This window comes from Brienomyrus brachyistius, chromosome 14 (genome assembly GCF_023856365.1).
Source record: "Brienomyrus brachyistius isolate T26 chromosome 14, BBRACH_0.4, whole genome shotgun sequence".
Classification (NCBI taxonomy): Eukaryota; Metazoa; Chordata; class Actinopteri; order Osteoglossiformes; family Mormyridae; genus Brienomyrus; species Brienomyrus brachyistius.
In genome coordinates, this window is record NC_064546.1 from 4,910,253 (window position 1) to 4,924,838 (window position 14,586).

At 48.0% G+C, this 14,586-nt stretch overlaps 1 protein-coding gene across 10 annotated transcripts in view; it reads right to left on the reverse strand.

The window, feature by feature from the left end:
* The window catches only part of kiaa0586 (KIAA0586 ortholog), a 147,643-nt gene that overhangs the window by 39,186 nt on the left and 93,871 nt on the right, over nt 1-14,586 (reverse strand). For all 10 annotated transcript variants that reach the window (XR_007382275.1, XR_007382274.1, XM_048974517.1 and 7 more), the window contains 7 exons: nt 11,248-11,331; nt 3,857-4,029; nt 3,647-3,747; nt 2,739-2,911; nt 2,111-2,273; nt 1,831-2,029; nt 885-1,135 (listed from right to left, as the gene is read on the reverse strand). Coding sequence is in view for 8 of the 10 variants with exons in the window: in XM_048974517.1 (XP_048830474.1) it covers nt 885-1,135; nt 1,831-2,029; nt 2,111-2,273; nt 2,739-2,911; nt 3,647-3,747; nt 3,857-4,029; nt 11,248-11,331 (1,144 nt within the window). In the remaining 2 variants the exon portion in view is untranslated. The remainder of the gene's footprint in view (nt 1-884; nt 1,136-1,830; nt 2,030-2,110; nt 2,274-2,738; nt 2,912-3,646; nt 3,748-3,856; nt 4,030-11,247; nt 11,332-14,586) is intronic.

Consider the following 14,586-nt stretch of genomic DNA (forward strand, 5'->3'; position numbering starts at 1 on the left):
CCTGAGTGACGGAAACATCTCATTGGTTAAAACCTAAGCAATGAGGACATCCCATTGGTAAAAATCTGCAACCGGAAAAAGAAGCAACAGGAACGTCCCACATCTTGAAAGCGCCAACTAAACATGCCTACCATCATTATGTTTATGACAAACTGAATATACTCAGGTAACTATGACCACTGGAATCTCCCAGCACAGTCCTTCTTTCATAACCATAGTTTAGAACAGTGGTTCTAACCTTTTTTGCACTGCGACCCAATTTTTACCATGGAAGCTCAGTCGCGACCTTCTATCAAGTATAGTTTAAATTAACGGTATGATCAAGCACACAGTGCACTCAGCTATTTTATGTCAACCAATGCTTATCGCACAAATCTGATTGGATGAGTAAGTGAATTTTAAATGAAGCATCTGTGGTTTGGCTTCTTGGATTGGTTGTGCATTCACTAGTTTTGTGCTAAGCAGTTACAGATCCAAGACCCGTTTATTTTGGTTAATTCTAGGATTGGGGCTGGGAAATCTGATCGTGGATCAGCATGGGTCGTGTCCCAAGAGCTGAGAATCGTTGGTTCAGAGATACCAGCACACCTAACTGCATGTGTTTAGACTGCAAAAGGAAACAAGAGCAGCCAGAGGTAGCAATGAAGACTGTACACAAAACCAGGTGCAGGAACTGAACCCTAAACCCTGGAGGTGTGAAGCAATGGGGCTACACAAAAAATTAATTAAACATGTTAAATGCAATAGAAAAGCCCAGCTTGCCTCCCTATGGATTTTACACAGAGGGGAGTTTAAAGCTTGCCTGCACAGCTATCTGGCTTTACATAGCCAACCCTAAGCACCGGAGCCTGCCCCCTGCTGGCCGATCCCACCACCAGCATTACCTCTCGCCGCCACCATCTGGCCGCAGCTCACCAACAGCTCCCCCTCCGATATGTGCCTCCCCACCAACTCCGTCTCGGTGACGGATGAAGCCGTGCTGCTGTCCTCGGTCGACGGTGTTGGAATGGGGGGCGGGGCTGCACGCTGAAGGGGAGGAGTCTGCATGGGAGGGAGCGGGATCACCTCCACAGGAAGAGGAGGCATGGAGGAAATGAGGCTGACAGGCTCCTCCTCCCTGGCCACTGACATCACCCTAAGAGATATGATGCAACAACCAAATCATCCAGTGTCATTCACTCATAAACACAGCGGCGGAAAGACAATGGAAAAAGTGAGTATTAAACACATACCAACACACACCACCCCACACACACATCAAACAAGCAGAAACACTTGATAAAACTATAGTTTTATATACATATGTGCAGCATTGCAAGGCCAAGTAACTGTTACACTGGCTAGAAAGATAAGGAAAGGCATCCAATGACTGATTCCAACAGTAAACAGCAGGGGGCGCTGTGGTATAACATTTTGTCTGTGAATTCCCTGCTTTACTGAAGGCCAGAATACACAAAACATGACCCACTTTGATAACCACAAGCTCTTACAGAATTGTTTTTTTCCCCCTACTACCTGCAGTTCAGTGAGCAATCCAGACTTTGCCGCACTGGCAGTTCATGGTGCTTATGAGACCAAGTGTTTTGCAGGACTGAGAGGCAGGTCATGAATGTGAGAACAAACACAACAAATCTTAATCTGACAAAGGGGCTGTGCAGACGAAAAGCGGCAAACAGCAAATCACAAATTTTCCAGCTTTCAGGGACAAAATGTGAGTCTTGAAAACAGTATAATCAGAAATTGTACTGAACTTGCACACTTTCTTTTCATACGTGACGGAAAGCAGAAGCTGCCCTTCTCGCTGCAGGCCCCCGGGACCCCTAGACTCACCCTGTCCCGCCCTCTGGCTCCTCACTCCGCATGGGTGGGGCCTCTTCCTCCAAGGGAAGCTTGCTGTCTCCCCAGGCATCAGTATACTGGCAGCCTGCGGAGGGGCTCAGGTGGGTGGGGGGTGGGGTGGGCGTGGCCACCACCGGAGGGGAGGGGACGGGAGTGCATTTGGGTGTGGCTACTGGACTCCGTTCTGATTCTGAAATGATTTGACAGGCTGTATTACTCCTCTGCTCTTCACTCCACACAGGTCCAGCCTGCAAAGGACTGCCATACTGACCTGAAGGCAGCGTGTTCATGGGGTCGACTCCCTGGGGCTCCCGGCACGATTCTGCCAGTGACTCCAGCTCTGAGGCCTCTGGGGTGCCCAAGGGGATCTGTGTCCTGCCTGCAGGCGGGGGGGTGTCTCTGGGGGTCGGCACGGGGGTCTGTACCACGGGTTCCTTCAGCAGCGGAACACAGATAAACACATAGCCCACATTCACACACACACACTACGGACAGATAGATTTGTGTCATCGCCTCCCAAAGGCTCTGCTGAATCAAAGTCCAGTACTCCAGGCCCCACAGTGCATACACATACTCATGGGTGTGTATCACACAGTCCCCCGGTCCTGTTCCGTGTGCCTTGCATCTTTCCTGGCCACTTAAGGGTATAATTGAATTCATTCTGTGTCCGAACTATTTTGGGTTCTCCCACTGCAGCAAAGTAAGCAAACTGAAAAACAAGAATGAACGGCACGATATCCCCTGTCTCAGGCCCAGTGTATTCTGGGTTAGGTTCCAGGTCCCCTGAGACCCTGCAATGGATGGGGAAGTGGGAAAGATGGGTGGAATTAAGATGAATGTATAATGTATCTTACTTCAGGTGGCGCCCTAATACAGCAGTTAAGGAGCTTGCACCCCACCTCTGGAATAGGGATGTCCTCGACCAGGCCAGCAGGGGCTGCGGGTCTCTGCCCCAGGAAGAGGGCCACCATCTCGGCCAGACTCTCGTTCACATACTGCCGGATGAGGTCGGAATTCACTGGGACGCCTGCGTCCACAAACAGCTGCAGGCCCTCCCCGCCAGCGGCCTCCACTGCAGGGAGAGCACAGCACAGGTCCACCAACTGGCTAATGAGAGGGTCAGAAGTCCTCACCCAGGTAATACACTGTCCGAATCAGAAGGATTATTCACATGTTGCAGTACACTTCTTGAGAGACTCCCAAGAACTGGCAAAAATGATCTGATTAGATCATAAAATTTGGCTATAACTCTTAGTGATGAGTGATGTATGAACTATGGTGTGATATCCATTATAACTAGGTGGAATTTAATAATCAAAGCCGTTTCTAATAGTGCAGAGTGCGGCGCCCCCTCCAGGCCAAAAGCGGTGCTCTGCACACACCCAAAAGCCGCAGAGTACGCTGGTGGACCTGGAGCCCCGTCTTCACATTTGCCACACACCATTGATCTTCCTATTAAAGGAAAGTGAAAGCTAATGATCCGGAAAGGCATCTTTTCTTTAACTGTGTGCCAAGTAAACCGATGTTAAATCGGGGGGAGGGTGGTAATGATGGGAATGAGCAGGGGTGGTTCACTTTAATGAAAGAGAACGTGTGGCCCCCGCCACGTCTCTGACGCATCCATGCCTCGACTGCGAAACAGTGAAAGATAGCTGACTGTAGCCGTGCAGTAACTCCATACTAACACTAACCCAAAACCCCCTACTAAGTTCTGACTCGAGGTGATAGGAGCAAATGAGCGATGCCGGGCGGCCAGTGAGCAAAGTGACACCAGGGGGCACTGTTCCCACTCAGGCTGAGTGTTCACCGATGTCTGAAGCGGAAGAGCAGCTCTCCTGAGAGGGACTCGCAGGCTCGGCCCAGGGGTGCAGCTCCGTCACCATGCGGGCCATCAGCTGCTGCTCCACCCTGCAAAGGGGCACCGAGTTCACAAGAGCTGGGCAACAACGGCAGCCCCCAAGGAACACAGTCACTGGGGAGGGGGAGGGGAGGGGAAGGGGGGGGGGGCGGTCCTTACCAGTTCACCAGCCGGTTCTCCAGTGTCTCCTGCTGAATGGTGGACCGGGTGGGGTTTTCAAGGTGCGGGGGCTCTGGGGCCTGTGGTGGAAAGACAGGGCCATGGTACGGGGCCCCCGGGGCCATGGGCAGGCCATCAATCCGCACAGGCAGATCCTCCACTGCTTCCGGCTCCTGGAATCAGCCAAGAGTGTGGCTCTCCATCAGGTGCAGGCCTGAGGTCCACAGCGGAGCTGCTACGCTAGACTTCCTTCCCAACTTGTTTCTGTTTTGCAATCCTTATTATGAATTATTATGGAAGCACGCGGAGCATAAGCGATCCCCAGAAGCTGCCCAGGGTCGTTACTCTGCGTCCCACCGGCTCACGCTCACAAAAATAACACAGCTAAAGGCAGGCTGGACAGCGGCCACAAGACAACATGCTGCAACACGACTGCAGATCTTATTTTCAGAACGTCAATGAGAACATTGCCTCCATATTTGCTGTGCAGCAGAGAGGTAATGGATATGGTCTTACAGTGGTAGTGTCCCATGTGGCAGTGTCTGCCAGACAACGATACTGTGGTAAACTCCAGGCAGTCAGATTCTCTTTCAGACCGAGGGGGGAATCTTGATCCGGTAAACTGGATGTTAGGGTTGGCACTTGCAAAGTGAGTGACAATCAGTCTAAATCTCACTGGGACTGCAAGTCATTCAGATGTCTTAGTAAGAGGACACCAAAGGGGTCTGTCCTAAGATAGATGCATGTCATTTTGAGGGGAGAGGGGGTTATAAAAACCATTTTTCGTGGCACTCTGACGATTCTGACTCAGTAGATCTATTGCTGCCAAGCCCAGTGTTACTGGGAAATGGTTTGGACACAAACTGTTCCTCCTTCAGGGTTTTCTGTGCCCTAGCGAGCTGTGCTGTTTGCCTCGTGGTTTATAAAATAAGCCAATTATTTATTTGGTCGGGGGTGGATTTACAGAAGGGAAGAACGTAAGCCATTCTCAATAGTTTGAAAAGGACATAATTGTAGCAAATTGCATCCTGGTATATTTAAACTTTTACGGTTTGAACACCGTTTTGGAAATTTCAGCATCGCTGAAGCACTTTTCCTGATTTTAATTACTAGACAAAAAAGAATGCAAAGAACCCACTTACGAGCACACAATGGATTCATTGTCGTGCTTTTTCTATAATGAGATAATTACACACAACTACATCATAGGATCATTCCTAATAGTATAATAAACTGCCCCCCCACATCCATCTTCTTATTCCTAAGGCCATGTTCAAAAATAGCATCCACTGCAAAGGGTATAACCTGTTGAAATCTTTGCCCAGCAAATATATTATGGGATGTTTATCCCTAAGTAACTTATATATAGGCATTTGACCTGGCACTATTGCAACAAAAAAAAATCAGCACAAAGCAAATTTATTTAAAAATGAAAATTAGCTAACAGTACCTACTAAACACAAAGGTCCAAGATCATTTGAAATGGACAGAGGCTGATGTAGCACAGTACCGTGCATTTACTGCCCTGCTAATGGGCGTCACTTTACAATTTTGCCAAAGAAACAATGTATCACTTCTCCGGCCTATTTGGTCCTAAGCATCTGCGTACCACATGTAAGCATTCAGAATAGGCGAGCAAACAAACACCATGTTCGAACATAAGGATATTCATATGCGCACCGGGCACCGCAGCATCCTAAGCCACAGTTCGATGATTGATTTTCATGTCGTGTCGTCATACATGCAACCACATGTCTTGGACACTTGGGTGAAGAGAAGAACTGTGCTGTCAACTGATGACCATCTTGTGGCGAGTTGGATCCGATGGTGGGGAAAGATGCCAGATAGACCTGTTAAACTCAAACGCATAATGAGGGTGTGCTGGGAACATCTGGCAGAGGGCCCTGTCTAGGAGATCTTTAACTGACACCTCTAGCATAACCTCTCTTGCAGTCAGAGGGAGGCTGGAGAGATTGAGCCTGAATGGGTAAATGTTTCGAGTCTCCATTGCAGCGGTAACGTGGTAAAGGGAGCCATCAGGCTGAAGAAGGAGGTCTTCTGAGCTTTGTTAGCTCGTGGAACTGCTGAAGCAGCTGACGGGTTCCGGCAGGCTAAGCGGAATGTGGCTTTGGCAGTTGTGGAAGCAACTTGGGTGTGGGAGGAGTTCAAGTGAGGCCATGGAAAAAGAATTTTGGTCGGCCTTGAAGAGATTCTGGCAAACCATTAGATGACTCAGGAAGGGGATACAGGGCTTTGCCTATGCTGTTCACAGCAGGGAGGGAAAGCTGTTGACCTCAACTGGGGATATAGTAAGGCGGCAGAAGAAGTACTTCAAGGACTTCCTGAATCCCGCTGACACACCTTCCTCGGAGGAAGTAAAGGCAGGGCTGAGATCACTGAGTTAGTCAAAAAACATCAGTGATAAGGACCCGGGGTGGAGGAGATTTGCCCTGACTTCCTGAATGCTCTTGCTGTTGGGCTGTCTTGGCTGACACATCTCTTCAGTTGTGTGGAGGTTGAGAACAGTGGCTTTGGGTTGGCAGACTGGGGTGGTGGTCCTAATCTTTAAGAAAGGAGACCAGATGATGTCTTACAACCAGGGTTGGTAAGATCCAGCTAATGAAACAGCTCTGTGAAACCCTGGAACCTTCTGAGGAAGCAACAGACCACACACAAAAGAGTCTCCACCACAGGGAGAGCAGAGATTTTTGCATTTATGCACTCCGAGGATCCACGCACATCTTCACAGGTACCGGCATCAGAGTAGGTACCAAGGTACCTAAGCATACCATGCCATACCGAGGAATCTGATCCTCTCTTGTACTGGAAGAAAAACCAAAACTGGTTCCTCTATTTGGCCCAACTTACATGTCAGAGCCTATTCATTCCGGCTTCATTAACTTATGTGGAACGGATTTTCAGTGTTTTTGGCAAGCTATTTTGTCCTGAGACATGCAATCTTCATTTCCTTGTGTGAATTATTCCTGAAATGACCCCAACCCTGGATCCAACTTCAGGGAGAATCACACAACACAGCCTTCATGGAAAGGTCTATGCTAGTGTACTGGGGAGGAGGGTCCACCCGTTGGTCAAATCTTGGATCCAGCAGGAGCAATGCGGATTCCGTCCTGGTCATGGAACACTGGATCAGATCTTCACCCTCACAATGATGATGGAGGGTTCATGGGAATTCGCCCAAACAATGTGTGTTGTGAACTTGGAATGTATTGCCCATGTCGGGTCCAGTTTGGACCTCAGGATCATGTCTGCTTTTAGTAGATGATGTGGTCCTGTTGGTTTCATTGTGCTGTGACCTTCAGCATGCACTGGGACTTTAAGTAACTCAAGTTCTTGTTCACGAGTGAAGAATAGAGCAGGAGATTGACAGGTAGGACAGTGCAGTGTCAGCAGTTATGCGGGTATTATACCGTTCTGTTGTGGAGAAGATAGAGCTGAGCTGGAAGGTAAAGTTATCGATTTACCGGTTGATCTATGTTCGGACCCTCACCTCTGGTCACAAGCTTTGGGTAGGGACTGAAAGAATGAAATTGCGTATTCAAACAGCAGAAATGAGTTTCCTTCACAGAGTGCCTGGGCTCAGCCTAAGAGACAGAGTGAGGAACTCGGACATTCAGAAGGGGTTTAAAGCAGAGCCGCTGCTACTCCGCATCGAACGGAACTAGCTGAGATGGTTCGGGCATGTTCAAGCGGATGAAGATCCCGGGGCAGACCCAGGACCTGCTGGAGAGATTATATCTCTCGACTGGCCTGGGAATGCATTGGTAATCCGCAGGAGGAGCTGGAGGAGGTGACTGGTGAGATGGAGGTCTGGGCATCCATGCTCAGGATGCTGGCCCCACAACCTGGCCCCAGACGAGCAAAAGAAGATGGGCGGATGGATGATACCCATACTAGTATCAGTACTGGGTCCAATACAGTGCTTGTGTACTCATCCTTGTGACAATGCATCAATGCCTATAACCGAAACCATGATGCATCAGTGGTATCATTAATGAGCAAAATAAATTGCACCACAAAATGTCTGTAGTGTGGTAGTACTTCAAAATTAATTACAAAAAAATGAAGCAAAGTGGACTGCAAACTGCTCTGGTAAGATACCAAGGGGAGGTACAAAAACTAATTCATACAAAGACAAGCAGTCTAAATAAACATGTAAAAACTAAACACAAGAAAGAGTAAGATGAAACCAGCATGCAGCAAGCACTAACATAGCAAGAGAAAAAGTCAGGTGATAAACCTTGTGTAATGAAAATAACAGAAGCTCTTACCCAGTATATTGCTCTTAACGATTAAGAATGATGCCAAAATGGTGGTACCCAAAGAATGTAATACTCTGAGGCAGTAACTGATGTAAAAAGGACTGCTTTAGCTGAGGGGTAAGCAATCTAACCCAGAAAAAAGCCACTGTGTATGTGGATATTCACTGCAACTCTAACTTAATTAGATTACAAATTAGAGGACTGATTGGCTGAAGAGTCCTCACACCTGGGTTTGAACAGCTGACCTAAAGGTTATCCCAAAAACCTGCATACACAGCAGCCTTCTGCAGATAAGGTTACTCCCCCCCCCCCACACACATTAGATGGTTTTAGTTTGCCTGTGACATGTTTTCAAATCATAAATCATAATGAAGTCCAGCCCACTGATCCAACATTTTCCCTAGAGACTAAAAAACAAAAAACAAAGATCAGCACTAGGAATACCCCCCCCCCCGCCAAAATTTTAACACCAACTTTTTAGCGGATTGCCTGTATAACCTTTTTTTCACACTTTCACTATTATGTCAGCTAAAGAAAGTGCCCTGCTTAGTACCACGCACATATACTTGTGTGTGTGTGTGTAGATAATGTCCCAATATTTTATATTATCCCAATATTTTTTCATTAAATCACATTTCATTTTCTGAGACCTCACCCAGCCATAAGTGGTCTTGGTGAGTATTAGAAAGTGAGTCATGGTACTTGTTCACTTGGTGTGAAAAAAAAAACAGTATTGATGTATCCCTAATTCAGAATAGCATAATACAGGAATTGCAACTGAACAAAATGGCTCACTGAACAAACAGTGATATCTTTGTAGAAGATCTCGAAATGCGAGTCCATTAGACACAATGGAAGATACATTAAATTGCATTATACCACGGCACTGCTGAACTCTCAGTTCTGAAGGGTGTTGATTAATTTTCCATAACCAAACACACAGTGCCAACCAGGCGAATCCCAGTAGTAAATCAATGTGCGATTATAGTCTTTAATTCTGACTAATGTTAATATTAATTTAATTCTAACTAACGTAAAGCAAAGAATTAGCTCTAAATCACTTAGACAACAAGCAGTGCTGAAGACCAGGACCTTTAGTGAGTAAGGGTGTAAATAGTTAGCTGCAAGGTAATTTGATTTGGTTACAATTACTTAGGGAACAATTCAGCGCATCAGAAATCTTTCATTTCTATCACTATTCAATTGGAATAATCAGTTATTTTATAACCTATATTCAAACCATTTATAGCTTTACTGAGAAAATGTCCCAAATATTACCATGGGAACTTAATTACATACTATTAATGGAACACAAAGAAAGCAGAATTATGGAATGTTAACTTTTACTGTTATTTTTAAATCAGGAAGAATTACACAATGTAAACTGTCAACTACTTAACTGTGCAGAAAAAAAACACGTGAAGAGCCTCATGATGGGGGGGGGGGGGGTGGGGGGGCGGGTGGTCTACTGGCAGTGAAACTTGCTGATCCGGCCGACACGAATCATAATGTTATGGCGTTACATGGTTTTGTTATTTTGCAGAAAATGAAAGATTGATCTGCAGCCAAGATTTAACAAAGAATTATAAACATGTCGCAGACTGGTACTTTGAGACCTCTTCCTAGTGGAGAATGTGTCCATGCAATCCCTTGCCCTCTACTACGGAAAAATCGCTGATTGTCCAGTGCAATCATCTCCATTATTTTTGTAGTTGCGTCTTTAGCTCTGCTGCCGCCCTTAATGTTGGTAAAGCTTAAATATTGGCCATAATTCAGACTGGGCTGATTCAGATAGCTTGAAATATTATGCATCTCTAAGGATAACATTCATTTTTCTTAGCTAGCTAGTGACCTTAGTCTTGATCATTGCTACCGTAGCCAGCAAAAATAACTACTTCTTAGCACTATAAAACAGAGGCTTTTCTTAGAAGCATCATAGCACACACATTATCTTAACCATGGGTTCCCAGACCTTTCAGCTCACAAGCCCCAAACCAGCCATGCCAGAGACTAGCATCCCCCTCAGAGCAGCACGCTGGGCACCTCTGATCTGGTCCCAGGATCCAGTTTTGCAGAAAGGAAATATCATGGTATGCTTAAATGATAATTTAATAATAAATGCATTTTTAGTTCATAAAGGAACATCTTCAGTACAAACATGCAAGCCAAATGTGTGGTGACCACTGTATAAGTGGGTTAATGCACACCAGTCCATGCGTTATATGTTTCTGAACGCATTCTGCAGTCGTGCATATGATAATGTACAACATTAGGCTTGATGGGCATTGACCCTTACTTAAAAGATAAGATCGAGAACAGAAAGTTATGGGAGAATATTATGAGATGGGAGATTTGCATTTACCAAAATCAAAACCCTGGAATTTTTTTTTAATCTTACATAAAAGATAAAATCAAAAAGACTTGCCGATCAAAATCACAGCCTGAACATGTAGTTCACTTTCTTACCAAAAGGGGGCAATGTGGATTAAGGTGTTGTCGTTCTATTTCAACAGCCAGAAAGGCACACACAGACGCACACAGACACACACACACATACACACACACATATGCACACACTTCCAGAAAAACATACAGCATCTATGTATGACAAAAATGGCCGCTCTTCAATTGTGCTTCGACAACTCGCTAATGACTGCTGCAGTATTTCCGTGTTAACGGAGCGTATGCCCTTGTAGGACCAAATTGTGGTATCCACCTAATGCCCAATTTGCTGCAGAACCTGCGCTACTTATTATCAGAAAATCCAGGGGCTGCTTCTTTGTCTGCCTGACCGTGGAGGCTCAGTCTGTCAGACAGATTCCTTCACAGTCCGGACGGCATCTTTCACAAGTTACTGGTCGCACAAACAAAACAGAAGCTTGTCTTTTGTTTCAGACGTTCATTGTTTCCTCTTTTCTTCCTTCGCTCCAATGCCTCTGTTTCATAAGGCTAGATTTTATAATTACGAGAACCAAACGTCTCAAAGGGCCCAGTATAGATGCAGTAGAAGCCATACTGAATCTGAGCTATTATTGTTGCTATCTGATGATTCCACCGGCTTCTGTCAGTTGGACGTGACCGACTCAGGGAAGATGATTGTTTTTTTTTTACCTGGGTTATGTCAGCAACAGCCAGGAAATCCGTACCAGGAAAGACGTCTCCCTCTTCCTCTCCGGCAGCCGTTTGAGGCGCAGTCTGAAAGCAGAGCAGTTTCACAAACAAAGGCGGTATTTAGGCAACGTTAACGCAGGCAGCTCAGTAAGCACAGGACCATCTTTGATGTCCGCTGTTTAACTCCTGCTAGGTCACGTTATGTAAGATTCCTGTCTGATTTTTTTTTCTAAAACAGAGTCTCTTTTATGCTTTTACTTTGAAAGATATCTTGCAGATAAAATGGCGATATTGCACCAGATCGAGTGAAGTTTTACGTTATGCAAGGCAAATATTAACCATGAGCACTGTGAACAACATACACCGACATACAAAATGCCACGTGTTGCAAGGAAACACAAATTAAGAGGTAAGTGGAAGGGAGATTGAGGGACAGAATGATGCAAATAGTCACCACTCATGAAATGAACAAGGGAAAAAGACCCCATTTTAATTTTAGGAAGAGTGACAGTTGTCTGGCAATACACAAGATATACTCAAGCAGGGAATGGATAAAGGAAGAGGATTGGAAAAATCTGCTGAGAATGAGTATGGGTTTGGCTCTCGTTGTGTCAGGAGCTCTTCAGGTTTTGCAGGGTCGGGGTAATTAAGACAATTAGGGAATAACGGAGCCTTTGGATGATGATCTGTGCAGAACATTGCTGATTATCGCAGGAAGATACGGCCTAGGAGTGTGTGTGTGTGTGTTTAATATGAAAAGCAACTGAATGACGCAACAAAATGAGAAAGAAGCAACATGTTCAAAAAATATTCTGACGGGTGGAGGACCAAGCAGAGGACTCAGAAGGGAAGGACTGAGAGTGCGAGGGGGAGGTGTGAGCGTGGGTGCCCCCCCGAGACAGCAAGGCGGCGACCGCACTGCGTACGCACTGCGCTCAGCGTGACTCAGTGTGTCTCGCGCAGACTGACGTGTGTCATTGTCGTGTTTGCTGCCGAATATCATTAGCAGAATTACAGCAGCCAGTGATGCTTTCCACTCTTTAAGCTCTGGCCAGTCGAGCCCCTCCTTGTCACGACGACGGGAGAAAGCTTATCGCCATAACAACGCGCTGTGAAGGATCCGTTCGATTGGCCTGGCTCTAAATCATATGTCATAGCTCAGACACGTGAAAAACATGAGGAATCACAATGAAGATGAAGGATCAGTATCCAGATTACCTTAGAATCAGTGGCAACAGAGTCGCAAAACGATGGTAATCAAACCAATGTTTCTGTGTCAGAGGTGTTGGTTCTGGGGGTTGGTGGTCTGGGGGTGCCGGAACTCGGTAATGGCCATTGCCAGGGAGCAAACTGCCTCTCCCAGGGTTTACTCCACGCTCTGCCGTGGTGAGGGGCAGACCAGGGGAATGCCATTGGGGGGTGGTTTGGTGCTGAATGCTCAGCAGTATCACGTAGATAGTTTTCATGAGGCAGGTGCTTGAATGGGGGGTGGGGTATATTTTGCAGGGCAGGGAGGCCCCCATGGTAATTTTTGCCAGCTGGTGAGTAGGGATGATCGTTGTTTATTGAAAAGGGCACTCAGAATCTCAAAGGGAGGGGGCACTTTCAGTAATTTGCACAAAAGGGACGTGCTGAGAACCCGCTCCCCCCATGTACCTGATGCCCAGGGTGACTGGCCTTCTTTCCACACCCTCTGATCGGCCTCATTTCCCCCCGCAGCCTCTGATCGGCCTCATTCCCCCCCGCAGCCTCTGATCGGCCTCATTCCCCCCCGCAGCCTCTGATCGGCCTCATTCCCCCCCGCAGCCTCTGATCGGCCTCATTCCCCCCCGCAGCCTCTGATCGGCCTCATTCCCCCCCGCAGCCTCTGATCGGCCTCATTTCCCCCCGCAGCCTCTGATCGGCCTCATTTCCCCCCGCAGCCTCTGATCGGCCTCATTTCCCCCCGCAGCCTCTGATCGGCCTCATTTCCCCCCGCAGCCTCTGATCGGCCTCGTTTCCCCCCGCAGCCTCTGATCGGCCTCGTTTCCCCCCGCAGCCTCTTATCGGCCTCGTTTCCCCCCGCAGCCTCTGATCGGCCTCATTTCCCCCCGCAGCCTCTGATCGGCCTCATTTCCCCCCGCAGCCTCTGATCGGCCTCGTTTCCCCCCACAGCCTCTGATCGGCCTCGTTTCCCCCCGCAGCCTCTTATCGGCCTCGTTTCCCCCCGCAGCCTCTGATCGGCCTCATTTCCCCCCGCAGCCTCTGATCGGCCTCATTTCCCCCCGCAGCCTCTGATCGGCCTCATTCCCCCCGCAGCCTCTGATCGGCCTCATTCCCCCCCGCAGCCTCTGATCGGCCTCATTTCCCCCCGCAGCCTCTGATCGGCCTCATTTCCCCCCGCAGCCTCTGATCGGCCTCATTTCCCCCCGCAGCCTCTTATCGGCCTCGTTTCCCCCCGCAGCCTCTGATCGGCCTCGTTTCCCCCCGCAGCCTCTGATCGGCCTCATTTCCCCCCGCAGCCTCTGATCGGCCTCGTTTCCCCCCGCAGCCTCTTATCGGCCTCGTTTCCCCCCGCAGCCTCTGATCGGCCTCATTTCCCCCCGCAGCCTCTGATCGGCCTCATTTCCCCCCGCAGCCTCTGATCGGCCTCGTTTCCCCCCGCAGCCTCTTATCGGCCTCGTTTCCCCCCGCAGCCTCTGATCGGCCTCGTTTCCCCCCGCAGCCTCTGATCGGCCTCATTTCCCCCCGCAGCCTCTGATCGGCCTCATTTCCCCCCGCAGCCTCTGATCGGCCTCATTTCTGTCAGCAGCCTCTGATTGGCCAAATTCCGCCCCCCCCCCCAGTCTCTGGCCAACCTCTTTCCTCCTGCTACCTCTGACTAGCCTCATCCCTGTCAGCTCTGACCGCCCTCATTCCGGCACCCTCCCTGAGCATCTGCTGGCATTCCGCTCTCCTTTCTCCCCTTTCCGGACTCTTATCCTGAGTCCACATTGGCCCCGTGATGGAGAACCTCCTGCCAACAGCCTGACAGAGAGCTCTCGTATCACCTCACTCCAGCTCAAAGCTGCTACACAGTTTCCAAAGCACTCCAATATACACACCCACACTCCAGTAAACACTTCATACTACAGACTTTGAAATGTCTCAATCGACAGACATGCATGGTTTTTCAAGTATTTTCAATAGTACTATAAATTTTTCCAAGAATCATGCCCCAGTTTCAGCATATTTAAAGCTGAAAAACAGCAATAGTCCCAGTGGCGTGTACGCTGGCCATGCTCAGCCTGGCGCTGCCCATTCTTAGTTAGCTCACTTCATTTTAAAATAGCCATCATCCTCAAGAGCACCTATTCTGTG